At 37.4% G+C, this 25,168-nt stretch overlaps 2 protein-coding genes, 1 long non-coding RNA gene and 1 other non-coding gene across 7 annotated transcripts; 2 read left to right on the top strand and 2 right to left on the bottom strand.

The window, feature by feature from the left end:
• Positions 1 to 6,367: 6,367 nt before the first annotated feature.
• TRNAG-UCC (transfer RNA glycine (anticodon UCC)) lies at positions 6,368 to 6,439 on the top strand. Its single transcript has one exon. It is a non-coding gene; the product is annotated as a tRNA-Gly (tRNA).
• Positions 6,440 to 8,183: 1,744 nt separating this feature from the next.
• Positions 8,184 to 10,505, top strand: LOC103705057 (cysteine proteinase inhibitor 12-like). The gene is made up of 4 exons (XM_008788651.6): positions 8,184 to 8,396; positions 9,392 to 9,599; positions 9,848 to 9,993; positions 10,181 to 10,505. Exons 1-4 carry the CDS (start codon positions 8,295 to 8,297, stop codon positions 10,331 to 10,333), a joined length of 609 nt encoding a protein of 202 aa, XP_008786873.1. The 5' UTR covers positions 8,184 to 8,294; the 3' UTR covers positions 10,334 to 10,505.
• Positions 10,506 to 11,256: 751 nt separating this feature from the next.
• Positions 11,257 to 12,297, bottom strand: LOC149751401 (uncharacterized). Of its 2 annotated transcripts, none has more exons than XR_016398385.1 (3): positions 12,157 to 12,297; positions 11,971 to 12,045; positions 11,257 to 11,389 (listed from the first exon to the last, which is right to left on the bottom strand). It is a non-coding gene; the product is annotated as an uncharacterized LOC149751401 (long non-coding RNA). The 2 variants fall into 2 exon arrangements; XR_016398386.1 differs by having other exon boundaries at positions 11,971 to 12,038; positions 12,157 to 12,289.
• Positions 12,298 to 12,484: 187 nt separating this feature from the next.
• LOC103705058 (uncharacterized) lies at positions 12,485 to 24,853 on the bottom strand. 3 transcript variants are annotated; one of them, XM_008788654.6, is made up of 7 exons: positions 24,467 to 24,651; positions 23,243 to 23,433; positions 20,741 to 20,813; positions 17,860 to 17,953; positions 14,224 to 14,337; positions 14,063 to 14,114; positions 12,485 to 13,477 (listed from the first exon to the last, which is right to left on the bottom strand). In XM_008788654.6, exons 2-7 carry the CDS (start codon positions 23,261 to 23,263, stop codon positions 12,965 to 12,967), a joined length of 867 nt encoding a protein of 288 aa, XP_008786876.4. In that variant the 5' UTR covers positions 23,264 to 23,433; positions 24,467 to 24,651; the 3' UTR covers positions 12,485 to 12,964. The 3 variants fall into 3 exon arrangements, with proteins under 3 accessions (XP_008786876.4, XP_008786877.4, XP_008786874.4); XM_008788655.6 differs by lacking the exon at positions 23,243 to 23,433 and adding an exon at positions 23,659 to 23,753 and having other exon boundaries at positions 24,467 to 24,608; XM_008788652.6 differs by lacking the exon at positions 23,243 to 23,433 and having other exon boundaries at positions 24,467 to 24,853.
• Positions 24,854 to 25,168: the final 315 nt, after the last annotated feature.

Below are 25,168 nucleotides of genomic sequence, written 5' to 3' on the forward strand. Positions count from 1 at the left end.
AACAAGTGTGAGTGGAGTTATTGTGAAACTGTCATTTTTTTCCAAAAAATAGCCCACACCTATAATATAATTAATATTGCATTAATTATATTATATAATTAAGAATTAATAAATTGATTAGTAGTATTTATTTATATTTTAGTGTATTTATTTATAAAAAAATAATTATAAATGAAGAATTAATAAATATTTATTAATTATCAATAAATATAACGTAGGATTTATTAGTAATTATTATATATTTATGTATATACCAAAATATACTAAAATTTATATATAATAAGAAATGTATTTTCTAATGTATATAATTAATATAAAAATATTTATTACCTTATGTAAATGTATTTCAATATTCGAAATAGCTAATATTGACGGTGTTTATGTTGGTGGGCCATAAATAGTCGGCAAATGAATTGAAAAAAAAAATATTATTATTTGAATTTGTTTGAATTTTGACAATATTTTTATATAAAATTACTTTCGATTAAATATAGTAGTCTTTTTTTCAATGGAATAATTTTTTCACCAACCAAATATGATAAAATTTATTTTTTTCATAATTATTTTTTGAAATAAATGGTTCCAAAAAGTTGTCAAATTACTTCATAATTTGATGTACCCTAACAAAACGAACCTTAAGCTGGAAACTAACATCTTTCTTTACTTAGAACATATATAATAAATTTGGAGGTATGTTCAGAAAAATGCTACAATACTCCTTGCTAAATATATGTTATCCACCATTTATTTCCAAATGAAAGGGTAAAGATAGATAGATTTCAAATTTGAATTTTTTGTAATTAAATCAAACTTTGTCCTATTTTAAGATTTCTTCCGCAAAGAACTGAAAACCCCATGGCCCAGCTCTGACCATCAGCCATCTACACCTCAAAAATGTCTCAAGTTTTTACCATTACCTTTGACTTTTACACCTGGGAAACTTTAAAATGTAAGAGGAGGAGCCCACGCCTCCATTTTGATTTTAGTAGACTTTATTAGAAGTCATGTGAAACAATAAGTCTTGGAGTTGGGTAAGATGATACAACAATCAAAGCAGATAGAGCTAACCAAATCCACCTCCTCCCTGATGTTAAAACACAAATGACATGTTCTTCATAAGTTTTTTTTATAAAAAAAAATATTATACAAGTTTTAATAATTTGCCAAACTGTAAACTCAACCAAGATGTTTCTCACTAGTCATCAAGCAAATGAGATGCATATATTAGCTCAATAGGAAGGAGTGTACTATGTTCAACTACTTGATATAATCTTATCAAATAGTGAAATGTTAAGATTATTTTGCAATAATATATCTACATATATTTTCTGTTGCGGGGTTTTTTGGGCCCGCGCAACAGCATAGTCCCAACTGAGCCGAGCAGAGAAAGAGATTGTGTTCCTCACGAGGTATTGTCCACTTTGGGCATTTCGGCCCGCGCGTCCAGCACTGACGAGGGGATGCCCTCACGGTTTTGCCCTTCAAAAGGTGCCTTGGGAGGAAAGGGCTTCGCCCCTCAATTAAGGCACAGAACCTTTTCGCTACTAGCCGATGTGGGACTAAATTCAGCAGCCCTCCCTACAACATTGCCCCCCCCCCCAGCGGGAAGGCGGCAAGGGGCGCCCCTTCCTGGCGCGCCATCTATTGCGGGGTTTTTTGGGCCCGCACAATAGCATAGTTCCAACCGAGCCGAGCAGAGAAAGAGACTGCGTCCCTCATGAGGTATTGTCCGCTTTGGGCGCTCCGGCCCACACGTCCAGCGCTACAGGGGGAGACATTTCCGACCCGCGCGTCCAGCGCTGACGGGGGATGCCCTCACGGTGTTGCCCTTCAAAAGACGCCTTGGGAGGAAAGAGCTTCGCCCCTCAATTAAGGCACAGAATCTTTGTGGGACTAAATTCCATTGCCTCTATTGCGGGGTTTTTTGGGCCCGCGCAATAGCATAGTTCCAACCGAGCCGAGCAGAGAAAGAGACTGCGTCCCTCATGAGGTATTGTCCGCTTTGGGCGCTCCGGCCCTCACGTCCAGCGCTACAGGGGGAGACATTTCCGACCCGCGCGTCCAGCGCTGACGGAGGGATGCCCTCACGGTGTTGCCCTTCAAAAGACGCCTTGGGAGGAAAGAGCTTCGCCCCTCAATTAAGGCACAGAATCTTTGTGGGACTAAATTCCATTGCCCCCCCCCCCCCAACACACACACACACACACACACACACACACACACACACACACACACACACACACAACATTTTCCATTGCAGTTAGTTATGTTAGCAAATTTTGATCTACTTTTAATAGATGCATTTCATCGGTTTCTCCTTTTCAAAACACAATTTAGGGAGAAATCCAAAGGAGCATATTTACATTGGAAAAGAGTGCCCGAGATGATTGGTACAAGAACCTTTTGTTTTGTTCTTACACTCTTCTCACATTTATCTATGTTAGATCATGATAATTCCAAATGCATCCAAAGTATAACTGGCTTAGGGCTGTATTAGAAGTCCATCTGCTTGGAAAACTTGTTTTCTCTTGGAAATATTAGTTTTTCCATTTGTTTGTTTATCTGAAAATTGTCTTTGGAAAGTTTATTTCTATTTTTCTCGGATATAGTTCTACTTCTTATCATTTTTCCTTCCATTGTTGTAGATTGTACATATTGAATTACCCTAGAATAATTTTACTAAAAAAAAATCAATGAGGAGGAAAGCATGCTGAGAACACAATTTAGTATATTGAGATAAGTGGAAAGAGATGCACCACCTGGTCTTGTGCTTGGAAATAGCAATGGACAAAGCTCCAGAAAAGGCCATAATCACCCAATTTGTAAAATTCTATGGTTCTTTTATTGGATTTGGAAAAAAGTCATAATTATAATGTGCATTTCATCTCTAATGCTCTTGTGCAAACTTTTCTCTTCGAGTGGCCAAACCTGTGAGACTCTCATAAAGATCTCCACCTCACTAAGAGAAAGAGCATAATTTTGGCCTTCTCCAAGAGTATGGTAGAAACTCAAGATTTAGTCATGCATGGTTAAAGTTTATGCTGCTATAAAATAAAATTAATATATAATTATATATTCTAAAGCAAATTTTATAACAAGAGAGACATACCAATGATGAATGCTTGATTTCCATTAAGGTATTAAAATATATGCCTTAGTTATATATAGAGAAAAATTCAGTAGTACACCTTTATATTGTCACAACCTAAAAGAAAAAAAATATCATGGCTCGAACCTCAAACCAAATTCAGAGGGTTTTTTTTACATGCCTACCTAAAGATGTTTTTTTTTTACTAAAGATTAACTCTCATGGAACTCGCTAAACCAACTTGTCGGCAAGCAAATTGCTATTTAGAAATCTTTAAATAAAAGAACATGTGCCTTACTTTCATGGTACCATGTTAGAAAATAATATTGGGCTTTAAAGCCATTGGATATTACTCTCTCCCCGTAGAAGCCGACAAGAAACTAGATTAAGATTAAAAACCAAGGTTCTAGAACATCATTATGAAAATAAATAAATATTTAAGACAATCATCAATGCTACATCATATCCTAAATCAAAATTTAATTTACATTTACTCAGTTGGCTCAACAGAAAAATAAAGGATTATTTCAGTACAATCTTCTAAAGCATACAAGAGGAAGGCAAATTAATATCAATATAATATATAGGGCTTCATCTAGAAAGCCAAATTTCTAGTAGGCTATAAAAAATTAACAATTCCACTATTTTATCGACTAAAGTTGATGCCACGCTCTTTGCCTTTGCCGGTGGTGCCCTATGCAGGGGACCAGCTCTCATGAGAGCAAGATATTTTAATATTAACTATGTAAGTTATGACAAAGACCATTATCTGTCACGGAAGCTGAGTCATGAATCCCAATAAATAACGAAAAAGAATGCAGATAGGATAATTGGACTTGGGATCTCTATCAGATTTTGTTTTTTTTATTTAAATAAATTACAAAAATATTTTAAAATTAAGAATAAACTATATTTACATCTAATTATTTGAAAAATCTACGTTTACATTTATTTTTATCCAACATTTTATCCATAATTTAATAAAATATTACTCAAATCATTAATTTTAAATTGGATCTAATATGGCAATGGAAAAAAAAATTAATACATTAAATGATATAGCAGCCATGCAAGAACATAAATAAATTGGTGTAGACATCAGTGCCAGGTCAGCTATCACTCGAGTCTACGGTCATTACAGGATCTAGCCAGTTCAGTCAGCCTGATTTTATTTTATATTGATTTTATGTTATAGGTTTATTTACATATTGTCGTTTTAGGGTTTTCTAGAATTGTTTTTTTTGTAAGAATTTTTTTATTATTTTGTGATCCTATATAGATGGGTTCGTACATCGTTTAGGATTATGCTATGATGAATAAAAATTAATTCTCTTTCTTCAAGCTCTGGCGTGCGAAACCCTGAGCGGCGCTAGGTATAAAGCCTAGTCTTCTTCCTCCTCCTCCCTTCTCTCTCCTTCTTCTCTCTTTACCATCCAAGAATATTTTCGATTTTTCATATAACATAAATAGTTTTACTAACATCATTAATTTAATTGGATGTAACTTTAGGTTTTACGGACTATCAAATATAAATATAATAAACACAAATCTTTAAAAAAATATATAATTTACTTTTTTATTTATTATTATAAAAAAAATAGTAGCGATATGGTCACTTAAAATAGCACGGGTATGCGTCCACGCTATTTTTTCCACACTCCATCCCTTATTCTCCACAGCTATGCATCCATTAATGGTTTTGTTGGCTTGTTTTAGTTCCAAGATCGTTAGGCTTATGAAGACTTTTGAGAATGTGGAGGGAGGAAAGGGTTGGAGTTTAGTGGTGGGGCGCTGAAATTGTAGGTGTAGTCAAGTAAGTCGCCTGGGTCCATCTTGCATTGAAGGGTCCTTGTCGAACTTGAACTAAAAGGCAAGTGGTGCGTTTGGTAGACTTGGAATATGCAAATACCCCTGGAATTTATCGTGGCATCTGTTCAAGTACCATATGCATTGTGCAAGCAAACTTTGAATTAAGATGTTGTTGGATAACCAATTTATCCCAAAAGTCTAAGTTGATGAGAAAAGGATTAACAATATATATCAAACTTAATACCGCTTCTCATGTGTGGTTCGAAGTATATTGAGATTAAGATAATCTCTTTGATCCTTGTGTACGAAGGGTGTTGTTGTAGTCCTATTACGGGATGGATATAATAGTTGTATATATCTTTTTTTTTTTGACATGTAATTGTCTCCCTTGCTTTCCCACTCCACCATTTTTTTTTTGCACTAGGGATAGGTTTGTATCTTTCGCACGAAAGAAGGATTCATCCTATTTCACATAAATCTACTGTTGGATCGTGTGTAATGGTTGCTAACAAAAGAAAAGATTCGAAGTGCTTTAAGAGATGTACGGAGCGCAATCTAATAGGTGATGTCACAAACGAAGATCGATCATTCTTTCGTGTGAAAGATACAATCTGAACCCTTTGCGTTGTCTACACATGTGAACCTTCCTAGCTTGAGTCAACCTTCATTAGACCAACTTTTAAAGAACTTACAGAGTTAAAACTGAAGGATGAAAAAATCAAAGTGGTTTGGAATCAAAACTATTTGTGAAAAGAGGTATCTATCCACACTGCAAAATTAGTTTCTTTTGCCATGGGGCAATTCAGAGAGAGAGAAATTAGTGATCTTTCATTTATCTATAACAAGAAAAAAGAAGATGCTATGCTGGTTGTTGGTGGTACATCATTACACGACTCTCTCTCTCCAGTAGAAATTACAAATTCTACAGAGCAGTTTGGCATGGAATATTTTCTACATGCATGGGGAGAAAACCAGTTTATGAGTTCACACAAAAATTACCACCCTTGACATATGCATAGTTTTCATTGCTCATCACGCTAGGAAATGATACTTAATAAAGCATGGATTGCTATTTTTTTTTTTTTGCTTTGTGTGAGCATTTGTGAAAGGAAAAAGAATGAAAAGGAAAACAATGTATGCAGGACTGCCATCAATGTTTTCGATGATGATCAGAAGGGATGTGGCTAAGAGCCAACTAACTGACCATACATGTTACTTATCTTGTAACAAGCTAGAGCTAGGGTATTACTTCCTCTCTCATAGGTAATAGGTGGAAGATAGTTTCAGTCTATGCAATGATGAAGGGAGCCACAAGCATGTAAAAGTTGGAGTTGGTGCTCTGAATTCTAGCTCAAGTGCTCATACACTCTATATCCATTCTAGCCAATTCCAAGTTCATGGTGTTATGGTATGTTATGGTGTAAGAAGAAACAATATGTATTATTTGACGGAAACAAGTCTCCACCAAAAGCGTTTGTAGTCCAACGGTTAGGATAATTGCCTTCCAAGCAATAGACCCGGGTTCGACTCCCGGCGAACGCATTTTTAATTATTTTAATTTTACATTATACTATATTATTTATTATGTTATATCATTTTAACACTCTTGAATTCTTTTGTGAAAAAAATAAAAGCGAGGCAGTCAGAGAAGTTTTTTTCCCTCTTAAATTTTGATGCTATATGCATCTACTACATTATATTATATTAACCTAATCATTTTTTAAAAGATGAAACAATTGGATAACCATTTTATTTTAATTTTGCATTGTATTTTGTCATCTCAATACCCTTTAATGAAGAGGAAATGACTGCATAGCTTTTTTTTCAAAAAAATTGGAAGCATATGCACTAGGTTATAATGCTGAAGATTAAATTTGAATTCATATTTTTAATGAAGAGGAAAGGATTACATTGGTTTTTTTAAAAAATAAAAAAATGAAAATGAAAGTATATGTACTACGTTATAACACTAAAGATGCTCTAATACAATAAGTCAACTTTCTCTTTTCGTCACCTTTCTTCATCATCCATCTCTCTCTCATTTTAATCATCCACATGCAAAAACTTGGTCCTAAGATCCATTTGGAAGACTACTAGATCCGTTTCCAAGAATACTAAAACATTTTGGACCAGATTCATTAAAGGAAAAAGACTCCTACATGCAAGTACATGCAAGTCGACGTTGAATACCGTCCGGAAAAAGAAAAAGAGAAAACGTTTCTTCTAAACACAAAGTACGCATCTTAAGACATAATATACCGCATCTATATTCGTTGCACGTAACTCAAAGCATATCACGTACCATCCAAGAAAACCAATGCCTCTGGGGTCTTAACCCACGTTGACCTGGCTACTCTTTCTTCCTCTTTCGTCGGCCGCGATGTTTCTTCACGGCATGGGCTGAAGCCCATGTTCTTCTAGACTTCAAGACTAATCCTCGCTTATCCATCCATCACCCCAAAACCCCTTGGGTAGCCCACGGTATTCGATCTCGCTCATACTCCTCCCTGAAAGTTCCCCTGAAAACTACAAACCAGCATGCGATCCGGTTCAAAGCGAGCCGATGAGTAGAACTTCTTCTTCTTTTTTTTTTTTTTTTTTTTTGGTAATACCGGCATTTTATATCACTCTTACATTGGTACAACCTGCTAAGTATAATAATAATAATATTAATATTAATAATAATAATACAAGAAAGAAGGAATATTAGTGGTACTAGTTCAGGTAAACTCTTCGGAGTGCTGAGCAACAAAGGAAGCAACTCAATCTGTAGCTCCGTTCGCCTTTTGATACACATGTGTTGCCTAAAAGGAATTTATCCCTGTGACCAATCTGCGAGTCTCACGAATTAGCAGATGGTCGTCTCCATATTGATCCACTCTCCGTATCCAATCAATCACCGTAGAAGAGTCTTTCTCAAAATATGCCGTATCTGCACCAAGTAACATCCTCACATAAAAGATACCCTTCCAGACTGCTCGAAGCTCCGCCTCAATGGTGGTCAAACCGAGGTGCGTCGACCTCCCCCATAATCAGCTTATCATGATGGTCTCTGATCATAAAATCCACTTCTTCATATACTTCATCTGCCGATATGCCGCCATCGAAGTTAACTTCGAAGATGGTGGACACCAAACCGGTTTTCAATCGACCGGGGAATAGATGGGGGAGGCATATGGCTGTCGGAAACTTGGTTCTTAGGGGAGGGCGAGCCGTTCGATTTTATGGCATGCAGTGGGGTCCACTTTTTATCGTTATCGAAGACCGTCGATGGGGGCAGAGATTGGACGCGTTATAAAAGTTGGGGCCATGAGAGCACGGGGCTGTCGACGAAACATTCGGTCTTCATCATCTCTTTGCTGCTGGTTATCCTGCGGGTGAATAAGTTGCGATCGCCATGGCCACCTTGGGAGGAGTTCATGATGCGAAGGAGATCGAGAACAGCGTTGAGATCGAAGAGCTCGCTCGCTTCGCTGTCGAAGAGCACAACAAGAAGGCGGTGAGGACTGGAATAGTCTCGATCTCTTTATTCTGCATATCCTCCCTTTCTTTGTTCCAGTGGATATATATATGCTTTCTTGATTAGTTCGTTTATTAATTAATTCATGTATCGATGGATTCCCATTGTTTGCCAGTTTTTCCATGTTAGATCTATAATTTAATGCATGAGGTCGAATTTCCTTTTATCTAACTTGTCTTGTTTCTGCCGAGATACAATTCAGAAGGAGGAGGGAGACTTGGGATAAGCCTTATGCTGGTCAAAAAACTTTTGCAAAACAAAACAAGGGATAGTTATTTTGGTGGAACCTGCTTATGCCGGGAATAATGATTTAAGAGAAGGCAGCTGGAATAAGTTATTTTTGCCATAAGGCCCTCATTTCTTCTATCCGAATCTACGAATAAAAATTTGAGCATCCGACTAATTTCTGCATCTATATCCATATCCGTAAAAAAAATAAATATAGATATGGTTAGACAATTATTCGATCCATATCCGAATATCTATTTGTAACTCTATTTAATTTTATATTAGAACTCATTAATTTTTATAAAAAATATATAACTAAATTAATATGTTTTTATTTGATTTATCATCCACTTAGTAATATTTTTGATTCTATTGTCATAAAATTTAATTATCCAACCTATATCCATATTTATATCCATATTTTCAATATCCGATTTATATCAATATCCTTTTAAAATAAATATAAATTTGTAGTCTTATTTATATTTATTACATAAAACAAATATGGGTACGAATATATTAGTATCCGATCTGATTTTAGCCCTATTTCTGCCTCCTCTTCCTTCATGAAAAAAAAAACCATGAATAACTTGTGGAAGAACTATTGGGTTATTCCAAAACCAAACGCGCCCTATAACAATCCTAGTCCTAGTCGTCTTCTTTGCGCTTGCTCCGCCTTGTAGACTGCAGCTACCCAGATAAATGCTAATTGTTTTAATTTAATTCCCTTGGTGTTTTTGGTGCAGAATACTCTTCTTGAGTTTGTTCGAGTAGTGAAGGTGAAAGAGCAAGTTGTAGCTGGAATTATTTACTATATAACTATTGAGGCAATTGAAGGAGGGAAGAAGAAGCTATATGAGGCTAAAGTCTGGGTCAAACCCTGGATGAAGTTTAAGGAGCTTCAGGAGTTTAGTCCGTTGGATGACTGCTCTTCGGAGAGTCAAACTCCAAAAGGTAATGCTGATTTCATTTGCAATTCTATAAGCAAATTTGAATGATGAAATCCATTAAGATTCCAAATCAGAAACTCTCAGATACTGACAACAACTTATGAACCAAACTGTCATTGTGTGCATCTAGGATGAACCAAACTGTCATGTATGTTACTGTTACTGTTAGAACCGTATGTGCCAACTTAATTCACAACTTGTTTGTTTTACTGTGGAGCTAAAAATGATATGATGAGATTGGTCATGTGCCAGATGGGCATGAAACTGGATGGATGATGGTGCCAACGAATGATCCTATCATACAAGATGCAGCAATTCATGCTGTACAATCCATCCAACAAATGTCTAACTCACTGATCCCATATAAACTGCTTGAGGTCCTTTCTGCGAGGGCCAAGGTTGGCACTTGTAGCCTTTATGTCCTAATATTCTTCCATCATTGGTTTCCTTTTCCTATGTATTCCAAAGTTATAATGACTGCAAAAAGATTTTTCAAGTGCATTTTTTCTGAGTAAAATAAATGGGTGTCTAGTTCAAGTGCTTCAGACTTATCCAATATCCTTTCTGGTTTTCTCCTCTTTTCAGAAGGCTGAAAATTCTGCCAAGTTTGAACTGCTGCTTAAAGTAAGAAGAGGACAGGAGGAGGAGAAGTTCATGGTGGAAGTAGATGAGACTATGCAAGGAACATTTCATTTGAATCAGATGAGGCAGCAGGATTCAGATTCTGGTATTTACTAATTATTTACATGTATGAAGGATTGCCCAATAAAATGTCCTGGATTGGTCTCCAAGGCCTATCTAAATCCCCTATTGTGTAAGTGGTGGATGCTATTATTCTGTTTGTAATTCATATGTTATTGCCATTATTCTTATTCTTCTTCTTATTATTATTATTTGTAAGCATTGTAAAGGAAAGTGGCATACTTTTTTACCTTTTCAAAGATTTGTTGGTTTGGAATCAATCACCTTGGAGGTTCCCGTAAGGTTGGCCTCTGATCTAAAGCTGTGTATTTGCAAGCTAAGCATTACAGGATTTGCCATTCATGTGGTTTACCAAGAGAATGGAAAGCTGACTGCTATTTTGCCATTGCTCTTGTAAGTGGATGAATGGTCATGGCATACCAATTCAATAAGATGACTCCTGCCGATTGGCATGGTGAACTTTTTGACTTCCTTGCAGCTAAAAATAATTGATGCAGACCTTTTTCTTTCTTTTTCTCTACTTTTATCTGAGAATAATTGTGGAGTGCCAATTTTGTGGGTCAAACACATATAACCTCTCAGGAGAGCTGAGTCATCACCATTTTCATTAATTAGATGACGTGTTCATGAAGACACAGGATTCCAAGGAGACCCTCAGGAAAGAAAACAAAGAAACTAACAAAACAATAAAGAGATTAAGGAGCCCAAGGGCCATTTACTTTTCATTGGAGAATGATCAAAAGTTTATCATAGCATGCATTGATTCATGTTGCATTGTATTGTATTGACTCTCAATAAAAGAAGCAAATTTTTTACCTGTTCCGCCATCAAAATCGAAGATGCAATGTATCACTCCACAAGCGATGCCAGCACAGTGGTCACTTTACTCGCAATTGCTTCATTAATCTCTTTCTGCAACGGCATTGATGGTAGCTATGTGATTGTCACACCAGGTATGCCAAAAACCTTATTTACAAACAAGCTCTATCAGACGTGCCACAAACTTCTTGTCACCTCGTCCTATTGGTTGGGAGAAGAATGGCAAGTCTTATGGATAGGCTTTGCATGGGCGTGCCACCAGCATTAAACTAGCTAGAAAGAGGATAGAATAAGAAGAATAATGATAGTATCTTGGATATAGATATCTTGACCTTCAAAAATTTTCGCTACCATCATATTGTTTATTGAGAAGAAAAAAAGTAGAGTGTAGACGGGGCTACAAAGTATTCTACTACTATTTTTATGGATAAACTAGAATTCTACTTAGAAACAAAGCATAAAATTCGAAAAGTAAAAGCAAATATAACTTAAAAATAAAAATAAAGATAACTTTCTTCAGACAGATGAATCAGCCAAAACGTCCCATTTTTTTTAGCATTACAACCTGATATTTATAAATGACTCCTGTCACTTGCTAGGATAATTGACACCAATTCACCTTGACAGCTATCCTTGACAGTTTGCGCTATGTAAGCCAATACCATCATACATGAAAGTCATCTTTCTTCCCCTACTCCTATATTCTACTCTTATATTCTGAACAGTTGTTCCATTTTTTCTATTTTTGATGCTAGTATGTGTAGTAGTAAAATAAGTGTAATTATCCTACTCTTCAATTTTGGGTAGTGACAAGATAAATGTAACTACTTGTTTATTTGTACCAAATGGCTCACCATGCATGACAATCACCACCTTTCTCTTTAGCTTTCACCTCCCTCGGTCTATGCTATATTCACTTGCCCTGCATCCTTGGATGAGATGTGAACAAGAGGAAAAATGAGAATCGAGCAAGTTGGCTATCAAATTACACGTCTATCACGATAGCTAGCCTTGAACCAACAGAAATGAAATTAAGAAACCTGCATATCATAAAATTTCTTGCTTTGATAGAAATGAAATGAAAGTTGTTTCTTGCTTTGTAGGGGCTGCTGTCAAATGGCTTCCCTTAATTACCCATGAAGTGGAAAGCTTTTGGACAAATGTGAGTAAATCCGTAGCCTTCATTTTAGAAGATGGAAGCTGTAGCAAGGCCCAGTTATGAGTGGAGTACACCAGTAAAGGATTTCGCAGTCCGACAACGTATATCTGAGAATTTAAACATTACCTCTGTTCCACCTGCCGGGCTCCGGCAGCAGCAGACTGGCAGAGCAAAGTCCACCCCTTTTTAGCATATATTGAAAAGGTATATTCTCCACCACAAAAATAAATAAATAAATAAATAAAGAGTTCATCAGACCATAAAATGTAAAGAAACCTAACCACAACCTAGTTGCACCTTCGATCATCAAGATGGAAAGAGGCCCAACCTAAATTAACTCCAAATAAAATCGGTCGCACAAGATCTGCACTCCAACCCCAAATGACTTGTTTTACCTGCTTTAATAGCAGTCTGCTCTTGTTGATAAGGTTTTCCCATCGCCGGAATCAAGCACGACGATCGGAACATCCAAATCAAATGAACTGTTCCTGTGACAATTAGTTACTAAAACTAACACAGTTTCTAACACTTCCACCCCAATGTGTATTTGTAGTTTATAACATCATTCAGCCCATTCCCTGAGCTCTTGAGTTTGTCTCAAGAGGTGGGAGGGCAGCTGCCATCATCTATATTAGAGTCAGATCAGATCTACCTATAAATCTGTTGGGACGGTGAGATGTATACGCCGATCAACTGTCTTCATTATCATAATCCTCTTCCTCTTCATCTAATCTTTGGTCTGATAGTGCAAACTGAATAGGATCGATGGCCATTGTGTCCACATCAGCCAGCGACCAGCCCGGGTACTCACCATGCTTCATTCCCTGATCTGTCTCAGAGGATGCAGATGCGGCTGCGGCTGTTGCTTTGGTGGTACCCGTGGCTGTGACTGCAGCTGTAGGTGTGTCTCCATTCTCATCCAAATCCAAATTCAAGTCAAAGTTCCGGATGGCAGAACCTGTGTTACTACAGCTAACTGTGGTTTCCTTTGATTCTCTTGCGCTTACGCCATCATCCATCATTTCCGATTTCACATGAGGTGGTCTGTCACTGTGTTGAGGAGGCGAGCCAGGGTCATCTTCATATTTGTCATAATGAGCACCATCCTTATCAGCACCACGAGCACCTCGGGCACCACGTCCTCTCCCACGTCCCCGCCCCCGTCCTCTGCCGCCACCATTGTGACCCACTGGCCCCTCATGCTGCCATGAGGAAAGCTTTTATTAGCTGAGATAGCACTCAAAAAGAAATGAGATGCAGACAAGATCAGCATGCAGGATGAGCAGGCAAATGAAATCTTAGTATCTTGGGCCCTGTTTGGTATCGTTGTTGCCTTTGAATTTTCGTTTCTGTACAAATTAGTAAAATACCACAAGAAGATTGATGTTCAATATAGCATATTTGCACAGAACTTCTGTGAATCCTTGCTTTTATTTTCAAATTTTGAAAGCAATAAAATTTTGCTGCCAAAATATCTAAAGATTTTACAAACAATCTACAAAAAATTAAATGGTTCAAAAATATTGTCCATTCTAGTTCATTTTTCTGCTTGGTTTTTTCAAAAACAAAAGCAACATCAATGGGCCCTTTGTAAGTGCAAAATCATAAATGAAGTTTACCAAATGGTAATGATGGTTTAGTAAGTATATATGATATTACAAAATCAAAGCATTAATCCATATGAGAAGCTTGCACAAAGTTGACAAATAATATTGGGAAGATACGCGAGAAGCATAGATAACTATTCTAGAGTGCAAATTCAACATTACAGAATAAGTGACACTTACAGCTCTACTTCGCTTCAACTCCTCATTATCATTGTCATCATCTGCAGCTTTCCTGGATGGCAATGCAATACAGTTGCAATATCAACATGGTAGTAATGATAGAATATTATAGTTGACCAACTGCAAGTAATACCTAATATCATGAAATTAACGCTACGAACCTTCTCTTGGCAGATCTGTCATCGCCACCAGCATCAGAAGTTCCCATGTCTGGAACCTTGCTCACTATATCCTTCAGGAAGTCAAACACGTTAAAACTATGCACGCACTGCTTCCTAAAACAAGTAAACAATGTATAGATAAGATTTAAGGCTAAAAAGCATTCAGTGCCACAAAAAAAAAGAAAGTAAATATCCAGGCATAGTATAACCAGTATGTCATCAAGCAGGAAAAGATCTTGTAATCAAATTGCTAAAAGAAAAGAAAAGCAAAAAAAGACATGCAGGAAATATTTTCAGATAATGATATTTAATAGTGGGTCAGTGGCCCTTCTGAAAATTCTGAAGTAGAAAGTGTACATAACGTAGGGGACTCAAGGGAAAAAGGGCTGTGTTTCTTCTGTTTCTGTTAATAAATTAAGCATAAATTAAATTCAATTAGTTGGTGAAGAGTACATCTATTATATCAAGAATTATTATAAGGCAAAACTAGGACATGAGCAGCCTAAAATGAATTCAGCCACTCTGGGCCCCAGAGCAGGCTGAGAAACAAAGGATTAATCTGGTCCAGCCTAACACAAGAAAAAGCCTAGGGTTGGCCTGGAAAACGTACGCCTGACTAATGTGCTTGGCCAGTCTGAAGATAATGTGGTTCCTTGATCAAGTGCAAATCAACGTCAATGGCCAAGAATCTGTAGGTTAATTGGTCAGAGGGTCTAAAATTCAATTCCACAAAATGCATGAGCACCTTGCACATAGAACTGACATCAAATATAAATTGACCAAGTGGTCTGACCGGTGAACCGCTCCTAGGCCAAACCTGCTGCCTAATTAGGCCTTAGGCTTAAACCCCACTTTAAATTGATTAAACCAGCTGGTTTCACTGAATCAACTAACCTGGAGCAATACAAGTTGATGGGACAATAAACTGGCACCCAAATAACAGTATGCCCTTTACCGTTTCTCTTTTTTATTTAAAGTTCATAAAGGTCATTTTAGTCATTTAATTAAATATTAAAGAAACAAGAAACTCTCAGCGCTCATTTCCTCAAACTCCCTCAGGTCCGTTCATGCAGCCCCCCGCCCCCCTCTCTCCCTAAAAAAGGAAGAAAAAGAAAAATATTATCAATTTCTCCTTTTTTCCTTCTTATCCAAACAAAACTATGCATGTAAGAGTGATTTATTCAAGAGGATGAAGCAATAGATGATTGTGATCCATCAATCATGTATCTTTAGAATAGATTTGGTAACAAAGAGAGTTTGTGCGAATCCCTTGTCATCAATTAGAAGGTGAATATAAATGGATAAATTCATAAAAGGTATTTCCAATAGAAGGGAGCGAGATAAACAGCCTCATGCCCAAACCCATGGCCAAACATTACATGATGTTGAGCATTTGCATTATCATACATGGAAGAGATTTTTCATATTTTTCAAAAGAATCTTTACTTTTCTTTAAGTATCATATTATTCTTTTTTTTATGTCAAAAGGTCTGCCAATTGACCCAATAATGCAATGACCTCTCCTTTGGTACGGTCAAGTTTAATTACAGATTGATAACATGGCATGTTGTTGAACATACAAAAGCATTTTTAATGACACAGAAACAAGAATCAGATTCAAAGCTGCATCAGGATGCCTACCTCCAGAAGGTCCTACATGAAAAACTTTTATTTAATAAAAAGGTACATGAAACACTCCTTGTTTGATTTTATTAGAAATGGTGTAGCCTTGTGCACTAGGCTAATCTTTTTTGCTTCTCTTGTTTAATTTTATATATATACATATACTAACATCAGAAAACTCCATCTTGTCCTATCACTTTGATTACATAGAACTCACTAGCAATCTCTGATAATAGGTCTCCTACTAAATCATCTATTACAACTTGACGAAATTTAATTAAGATATGCAATGGGACATTTTTCAGATGCCATTTTCATGTTATGCTTCATGGAGATTTAATGAATTGCACGAACATAGAAAAAATAGTAAAAGAAGCAGGCCATGATCCTCTTTATTGCTCATTGCTGCCATGGCCATCACTACAGTTAGTCAATGCAGCTGACCATTACAAAGAATTTCCTCCAACAGAAACAATGGACACAAATTATAAGGAGCCCAGAATGTGTATTACATAGTAGATGCACGATATATAAATCCAAAAACACAGAATTGAATTCTGTTGAGAAAGAGAGATAGGTTAGGATTGGAGTCATCACAATGTCCAAATAGGGATGTTGACAGGCCAATCTTGGCCAAGCCATGGTAGCTCAGGCCCACTGGATGCTTAAGGCCCAAGACTGTAGAAAATTATAAGAACTAGACCTAAGCACAGCCTAGCCCTAAAAGTAGGCACCTGAAGCTAGCCCAGCATTATGGCCTGGGTCCATCTTATTAGACACTAAATACCTAATACAGCATAATGGTTTTAAGAGTAACAAGGGCACATTGTTTTTATATGTGTACCTTCTTAATTAGATCATATCTAGGCATGAAGCAGGATACAAACCATTAAGAGAAACATTGAAGCAACAAATATCAGTGATATAAAACAAAAGAAATTAATATATAATGAAGCAGGGAAGAATCATCACACAACTATGAGCTAATGTGAAAGAACTTTGAAGTGCAAGAAAGGTTTGAATGATTAATGCATCAAAAAGGATGCTCATTGTTTACATAAATCAAGATTTAAAGTTAATTTTATTGAGGCTCTACTTTTAGCTTTTCTATGTTGTCTCTCTTACTCTCAAAACTTTAGAGAGAGAGAGAGAGAGAGGTGTATTAAAAAAATACGAAGGGGTGTATTATAAGGAATAACTAGATACTGCATACCAGTACATGCCAAATACGGCTAGTGTAAGAGTTGCATCTTATTATCAGGATCCCACTTCTAAAAGTAAGAAATAAGCTTTGGATATTCACAGAGTACATCCAGGATACTTACAGATACATCTGTGGGTGAGCAAAAGGGGTTCTTCTTACATAACTCTTTAATGATGGACATAATGGAAGCTTAGTTTCAGAATTTGTAATGTTGATTTTATTGAGTAGAATATACATGATAGCCCATAATGTTTTATGCATTCTTTCTTAGACATTTGTAAAAGATACATTTATTTATACAAGAATCCCAACGGTATTATATCCTCATTGCTGTCAAGATTTGCCATGCTGATGTATCCAGATCCAGTATCAAGGTCCATGCTTCACATATAACAGCTCATGTAACACATGGGACTCAAAGCGTATGTAACAGCAAAAACATGAGGACCATAAAGTACAGCATGTTGTCCAAAATAGAGTTCAGTATTGATTTCATATTCTACAATAATGTCAAGCTAATGAATTACACCATTACTTCTTTGTCAAGACAAAAAGAAAAAATAGACATATACTTACTCTAACTTATGTTATTTAACAATGTTTTAAACTTTTTTACCTTTTAACTTTCTAGATTTTTTAATTCATGGCTGAAAATAATTATGTACTTCTGTAGCATCTCACAGAATATGTAATGCCAAATTCAAAAGAATTCCAAAATCCATTATTGCGAAGTCCATAAATTATACATTGGAGATAGAGCAATGATTCTAAAGAGTTCAATTTACTAAACAACTTTAAATGGTACTTACAAATGCAAAGCACTCATTGTCTTCATTCCTCTCTGAAGAGTTATGTCATATGTTCTGTCACAAAGATCTTGCAGAAACAATTCCAATGCTTTAGCTGCAAAATTATAAGTCATGGAAAGTGAACATAAATAAACACCTAAATAGGTAAACTCAGAACAAACATATCATATAAAGAGATAACATTAGAACATAAACACACATGGATGGATGCCTGCATGTCAATTTGGATGGTCAAGGACAAGTCTGTAAGTATATCTATATGTATCATAAGGCCATGTTTATGCATAGTATGCACATTGCACAATTACGACTTTCGGTGCTATTATTCAGATGTTCATATCAGCATGTGAAAAAAGGGTTTTCTACATATCACACCTAAGATTTTGCCAAAATTATATAAAACTCCTCCCCTTATCCATATTTACAAAACAACCCAGACAGTGTTTGTTAGATTTGCAAAAAGACCTTTCTGTTAGCCTTCCATTGCCCCAAAGACAGTCCTTAGTTAAATTAACTAGGGGTCCATGAGCACCAAAACCCTTTCCCTTCTACCTATTCACATTTTTCTTGTGTTAACAAATCACAGAGCCTGTCAACTAAGATGACTAGGTGGTGGTCGCTTTGGTCAATGATGTAAAGTTGACATGAACACCGAATAGCCATGTCTCAACCTCCGCAATGAAGTTATCGTAACAAAGGAACAACTCCACAAGCAACAGCTTTCCCACCAACACCACCAGCTCCTTCTGCACCGCTTGTTCCACAATGATAGGCTTCCATCTCCAGGCCGTTGGACCACACCATGTACTTGAGGAGCTACGAATGTTGTCCCAGCGAACTGGTCCAAGATGAGCTCCCTAACCATGGTCAAAACTCTTCTTGTCCCATGTCACCAAGGGTCGGTACCACGAACATCATCTCCCCCTTCTTCACTTCGTACACTACCGACTATGTCAGCTCCATCTTCTTTGTCGCTACCGGCATTACTTTCCAACCCTCGATGGTCGTGCCAGCCGAAACTCCTCGGTTAACCGGGCATGGATCTTGGAGTCAACCATCCCCGACCACTGTAGGATCATCAAGAGCATCACATTCATGCCACTATAATTGTTGAACAAGGTGGTGAAGAGGAGGTTGTGGCATCTCTCATTCTTGGATAGCTCGAGCATCACGATGGCATCGAGCACCAACTTGACCATGGTGATGAAGTAATAGTTGGACTTGGCAAGGCAAAGGGGATAGGGAAGACTTTCGCAAGGATCTTAGAGAGGCCGAGGGATAAGAGGAGGGCGAGTTGGAGGAAGTGCCACTTGGTTGCCTTGGCGAGGCCTCTTGTGCCAAGGCCAGAGGCTGGGGGCTTGATGCCGAAGTTGGCCTTGCTTTGACCTTGAGGTTGTTGAAGTCAGCCTTCCCACGGTGATCATGTGGGACTCCATGACCTGTAAATAGAGCTGATCATGGGCAGGACCTCGAGCCTAAACTATATTCATTTTTCGTTGGGCTTTGGGTCGGATTTACTTATAATTTGACATTTTTTGTGCCCAAGCCCGGCCCATGATCGGCTCAACTTGCAAGAGAGTGGCAAAGTTGGTGCCAAGGGTGGGGATGACATGGGACTTGCAAGAAGTGAGGAGGTTGAAGAGGAGTTGCCAGATGTTAGCATGGGTGGGCTTTAAGTGGTTGAGATAGCACCAGATGCGGAAGCTGCTGGTAAAGGCGATGGGTCACCACGAAGATGCTTTTCTCAACCTTGGATACCCCATGCCTTTTTTGGTCAGACCAACCCAACCTGGATTCCAACAAGTCTTTCTGAATTTTTAGATCTAGAAACTCTAGGTGTCAAGGACGGCCACAACCTTGGGGTCAGAGACCATGAAGGACCAAGGGCACATTAAGGCAAATGATGGTGGAGCTGTACCTAAAGTGGGACTAGAAGCAAGCGTTCTAGCCATGGAAGTAATAGTATTCAAGGCGCTCCCTTATAGGTGTGATGAGGGGATGCCATAGATCTCAACAATGGACTTGATGGGGATCTTCGATGGGGTGCCCTCCTCCATCTACACCTCCATCAGATGGTAGTCTCCACTACCAGCAAGATCTTAAACATCATGGAAGGAAGAAGATTTCTTCTATAGTAGTACTTCAGGTACTAGGTTGGCCAAGTCAAGATCTCTCTCCGCTTTGTTACTTCAATGAACGCCTAGAGAAAGCAGAGATTGAGGGGTATGTATAGAGAGAGGAAGGGGGGGGGGATGGGAGGTCAGGAGGGGGCATGCAGGTAGCACATGGGTGGCATGGTGATGGTCCCACTAGCAAAAGGAGGGCTTGGGCTTGGAGGCAATGACAATGGCAATGGAGGCAAGGCAAGGGGTGGCAACATTGATGGGGTGAGCAGGCTTGACATAGCTGAGAGGATGGGAATGAGGGTGGGCATTGGAAGGTTGATAGGGGTTCGAGGGATGAGGGTGGGATTGAGGTGAAAAGCGGGAGTGTCAATTGAGGATGGGGTTTGAGAGAGGTGTGGTGGTCCCACCTGCAAGCAGAGAAAAGTTGTTTGAGGGGTATTTTGGTCATAAAGTATACAAAAGTCCCTTAAGGTCTAGAAGTAATATTTTCATCAAGATCTATAGCCAAAACTTTAAACTAAGGTCTTGTTGCAATATAAATAGGACTTCTGTGGTCAATTTGTAAATAGTGATATGGGAGTGTTTCATATGTAACATCGATAAAATATTGGGTGGCATATGGGAAACATCCAAAATAATAATATCAATAATACTCATCAAACTTTTACCTAGAAAAAACTAGATCTAAAGGAATGGAATGTAATCTAACATTAGTAATATCTAATTAGGATAGTTAAATGATTGAAAGAACTCACATACTAAAACAGGTACCGCCAATGCAATCTTCCCAACATCTTCATCTGCTTGCATAATCTTTTTTATTCGAGACTGCCAACAAATACACTATGTCAGACCACATGGCTCATGATAGAATGATTGATGATTGATTCATACATGAAAGCATTATCAATAAATGACATTATATAATGACAAAGTAATAGCATCTTGAAGCTTAACCCAAAAATGTTGCAGCTGACGACCAACCAAGAACATTAGTGTGTTGAATTAAAGTCATTATAAAGGACAAGAACCTGATTTACTCACCTTATGAGCTGAGAAAAAGCTAAAATATAATTGGATTCAATTGTAAATCGGCACACACTATTATATGCCAATGCTATCAAGATGCTCTATCATCATCAACATTAGTGATTTATCATAAATGTATGCATATAAGGAGAGGATGGTGATGAACAAGGATATATATTGGCAGCATGAATGCTTTTAAAAAGGTAAGTCGATCATAAATTGGGATAAGGATGGTGTATCTTAATGCATAGGCTCATGTAATATATGACGGGGCCTAATCATAACCATTGAGGCACATCCCAACTATTTGGAATCAGCCTTATGAGTCCACATCAACGAATGATTTCCATCCATGTTAAGTAAGGCATTCTCCTAATTTTCACAATCATTCAACAAAAATTAGAGTACATCTCCATGTAGAATCTCCTTGAATCTTTATTATACATGCTCATGAAATCTCAATCAGTATGCCATCCTCCTTGGGCACAGAAAAATAAATTTGACAACCAGAGGCAAGAGAAGGGTAGGTGAAAATTAGAAAGCAGAAAATGAGCAGACACATAAATAAGTCCAGTGCGGGGCGAATTGAGATACACGACAGATTTTAATTCATGCTTGAAGAATGATTGCTTGAGTGTGAAACGGAACAACCTTGTCATTCTATTCAAATGCAGACCTCATTGCTCATTATGTATCTCATTTTGACACATGATGGAACCCAGAGGAATATATTTCCAGTATGCAGTAAATTTAACTTGCATGCTAGAAAAGATTTAATCATGTACAAAAAAGATTTAATTCTATATTATCAAATTGGATATGACTGCGGTGCGGGTTTATTCAAGAAATCTAATTGATAAGGGACTGGAAGTTGTTATAGTAGGACGGGGTGTTCAGGGCAGGAGGAAGAAGGGGGGAGGGGGAATAGAGATCAGAGTTTCACAATGGATACAGGAGCCAAGAAATAGAGAGAGAAATAGGCATGATAGCTTCGAAAAGAAGCTGGAAGCGACAAATAGGTGGGATTTGATAGTAAGTGAGCAAGGATAGTAGAGTTAACAGGTGGTATCTGAGATCATCTGGGCATGAAAGATAGCATGTTTTGATATGTCTGCCTATGATTATAAACTCTGATTTGCAAAGTTTGTAAATAGAAATTGATAAAATTCCAAAGCAGGCAAACCTAACAGATTCAAGCGCATGCTTTTAAAGTTAGTACTAGCTATCTCATTTGAGATGATATGATTAAGCTTCATGATCAATAAACAGCAAGGTCAGGCACAAAGTTTTCGTTGCATACAGCCACGAATAAAGTGCCAATAATTTAGTCATCATAGTTTCCATTAATCTGCATGTAGGAAGAATTGAGGCATGCATCTTATACTGTTATGCACTTCAGCTCTAAGTATCGACATTGAGAGTGTTTAATTACGAGATAAAAAACATTACAGGGTAACTTGGGTCATCATGGGTGTAGACACACAACATGCAAAAGATTGAAAATATAAACATATATGTATACATGCATGCACACATAAATACACATGTATCATAATGCAAAAAGTTAATATCAGCCTCATGCACAACCAAATTTCATGTCAAATAAAGTATTGTCCAGAAAAACAACATCTGTGTGAAGTGATAAAATTCCTTTTTTTTTTCTTATTGCATGTGTTTTGGCGGGGTAACAATCACCCACATAATTACACTAATTTGTTTGCACGTGAATTAATGTCTACACATCATGCATCAAAAGTTGTATCTTAAAATCCCTTAGACATTTGTGTGAAACATTAAACCATAATAAGTTGAAGAAGAAGTAGCTGTAACATCGACATTGTGAAAGCAACAAATACATGGTCAGTTATTGGCTTCAGCTGTACTCGCAAAAAGAATGCAAAACCAAGAATTCGACAAACTTTATCTCATATGCACTCAGGGCCACTTCAGTTTGATTCTAGATGGAAAAACAATGGTTGAAACTTGAAACACTTAAAAACCTCAAATTGCTAAGAATTCTATAAGGTTGACATAATCAGGGCTAACTTCAAACACAAAGCTCAAGTGAAAATTGGGCTTTGAGTGGCAGAATTTTATGGAGGTTAATAATCAATACAGCTTGTTTAGGGGAAAAAAAACAATATGAATCTCTAAGGGCTTGGTAGAGTTTTTCAGGCTGGTTTTAATGGCAAAGCATAATTCTTCAACATCTAATGGTCTAGATCTACATTTCTGTCTTCCTTCCTCATTCGAAGATATTCAAAAGGTCCATGAACAGAGAGAGGATGCCATCTTAGAAATTATAACAGGTAGATGGTTTGGTGGAGAATTTGCAGATCATTCTTGAGTGGTTGATTCTTGCACATTGTTATTTCCTCTCTTCTTGTTCCCATTTATCTTCTTTTGCGTCCTCCTTTTCCTATGTCAGAAGCAGTAAATATATATCATTGATAGTAATGTTTAGACATGGAATGCAAAGTGAAAGGAAGCACTGGTAGCTTCTCAAGCAGAAGCCTTTAGAGTCCAGGCTCATGTACTTAACACGAAGCTTTCCACATCATACATGGAGAAGATAAAGTTGTAATAACAAACTCAAAAAGTCCCAAGCCTTTATGTAAAACAGTAAAGAGAAGGGATTGAAGACCTTAGGAAATGGAGGAAGCATATTGAGAAAGCTGTTCTCATGCTTGATCTATAAATACTGGTGGCTACGGTTCCACTACTGGATCATTACTAATCCTGTACCATCAGAACAACAAAACTTAATCATTTAACTCAATAAGTTCATACAAACTCCATTCACTTAATTGTTTCAACCAAAGAAGCTTTCTAATCCAGTGGTTTCAAGGTGCCTCTCCTTAAGTATCAAAGCCATCATGGTTAACTACTTTTGTTCCACCGTCCAACCCCTCACGCGTTCTTGGTTTCCAACAAGTTGACATCAATATAAAAATCAAAACCCACTGAAAACATGGCACCTTAAGAATGATTCTTTATAACAGAAATAATATAAATAGTTAAAAACCCTAGCTTCGGAAGCAGCAATTCAGAGAAATTTTACATTAGAAGAGCATTGCTTGCTTAACATCATAAGCAAATTTTGCATACTTCACAACAAAACCGAACCCCTACTAACAGATTCTCGCACCCTAAGGCAAGCGTAGAATAAAAATACAAATTAACAATAAATAAAAATACAAATTAACAATAATTCAATCATCAAAAACGCTCTCCTGGGGCGACCTCGGTTCAAAACCATGACCTCGAAACCAGTTTTCTCCACAATAACGAATCAAAAAAGTAAACCCTAATCCCCTCCTCGCAGAACCACAACACCAAACAAGACAACAACCGGATAGCAGAACCTCATAAAAAAGCCCTAAATCACAATATTCAGAAACCAAATCGACCAAAAGGAGCAATCTTTATCAAAAGAAACATCAAGAGCTTACCGCGGGAAAACGAGTTTCGAGCTTCTTCCTCATAGCCCCAAATCACGCTCAAAAACGAGCCAAATTTCCTCCTTGAATCCTCCAAAAGCCCACTGGAGTGGAGGCGATGATACCGAGAAAAAAAAACGAACTTTTGGAACCTATCGAGGTTTTCTTTACCACGGGCGGAGATGAAGAAATTTGACAAAGAGACAAAAGGGGGGTTATTATCGCGAATCCACAATGTGTTTGAGGAAAAGAGAGAAAAAAAGAGAGAGTTTGGGGTTTGGCTTCTTTGCCTTCTTCGTCGGTCGGTCGACCAATGACGTCGTCTCGTCTCAATTCTTAAACCGCTGGAGCCAGGCGAAGAAAAAGGAGCGAAAGAGCCCCTGCCCCGACGGTTGTTCCTTTTTTTTTTCTTTTCCTTTTTCTTTTTTATTTTTTTTTATAGCTAAACCGGATATATCATATAAATATATTTTAAAAAATAATATATTTCGAAACGCATCAAACAATTTTCTCTACTGATTTTTCCGCAGCCACCTATTATATGTATTTGTCTATGATTTTGGGGCTCTTTACTATCTAAGAAGTCTTATCAAATTCGATTCGCATTAGGTTTGAAAGTTTTCTAACTAGCTTGGGCTGGTCGTCCATGAACCAAATTGTCAAGTTGGATCAAGTTGAAGGGATGAGTCATCCAACCCTATATATCCCATCAAA

This window comes from Phoenix dactylifera, chromosome 14 (genome assembly GCF_051530095.1).
Source record: "Phoenix dactylifera cultivar Ajwa chromosome 14, Ajwa_hap1_PhDact_Kaust_v1.1, whole genome shotgun sequence".
Classification (NCBI taxonomy): Eukaryota; Viridiplantae; Streptophyta; class Magnoliopsida; order Arecales; family Arecaceae; genus Phoenix; species Phoenix dactylifera.

Coding starts and splice junctions, on each gene's coding strand:
- LOC103705057 (XM_008788651.6), top strand. CDS start 8,295: ATGGCCACCTTGGGAGGAGTTCATGATGCGAAGGAGATCGAGAACAGC. Junction 8,397..9,391: donor AAGAGCACAACAAGAAGGCG/GTGAGGACTGGA, acceptor TTTTTGGTGCAG/AATACTCTTCTTGAGTTTGT. Junction 9,600..9,847: donor GGAGAGTCAAACTCCAAAAG/GTAATGCTGATT, acceptor GTCATGTGCCAG/ATGGGCATGAAACTGGATGG.
- LOC103705058 (XM_008788652.6), bottom strand. CDS start 24,499: ATGAGGAAGAAGCTCGAAACTCGTTTTCCCGCG. Junction 17,954..20,740: donor GGCGGTACCTGTTTTAGTAT/GTGAGTTCTTTC, acceptor ATAATTTTGCAG/CTAAAGCATTGGAATTGTTT. Junction 14,115..14,223: donor GACAGATCTGCCAAGAGAAG/GTTCGTAGCGTT, acceptor ATTGCCATCCAG/GAAAGCTGCAGATGATGACA.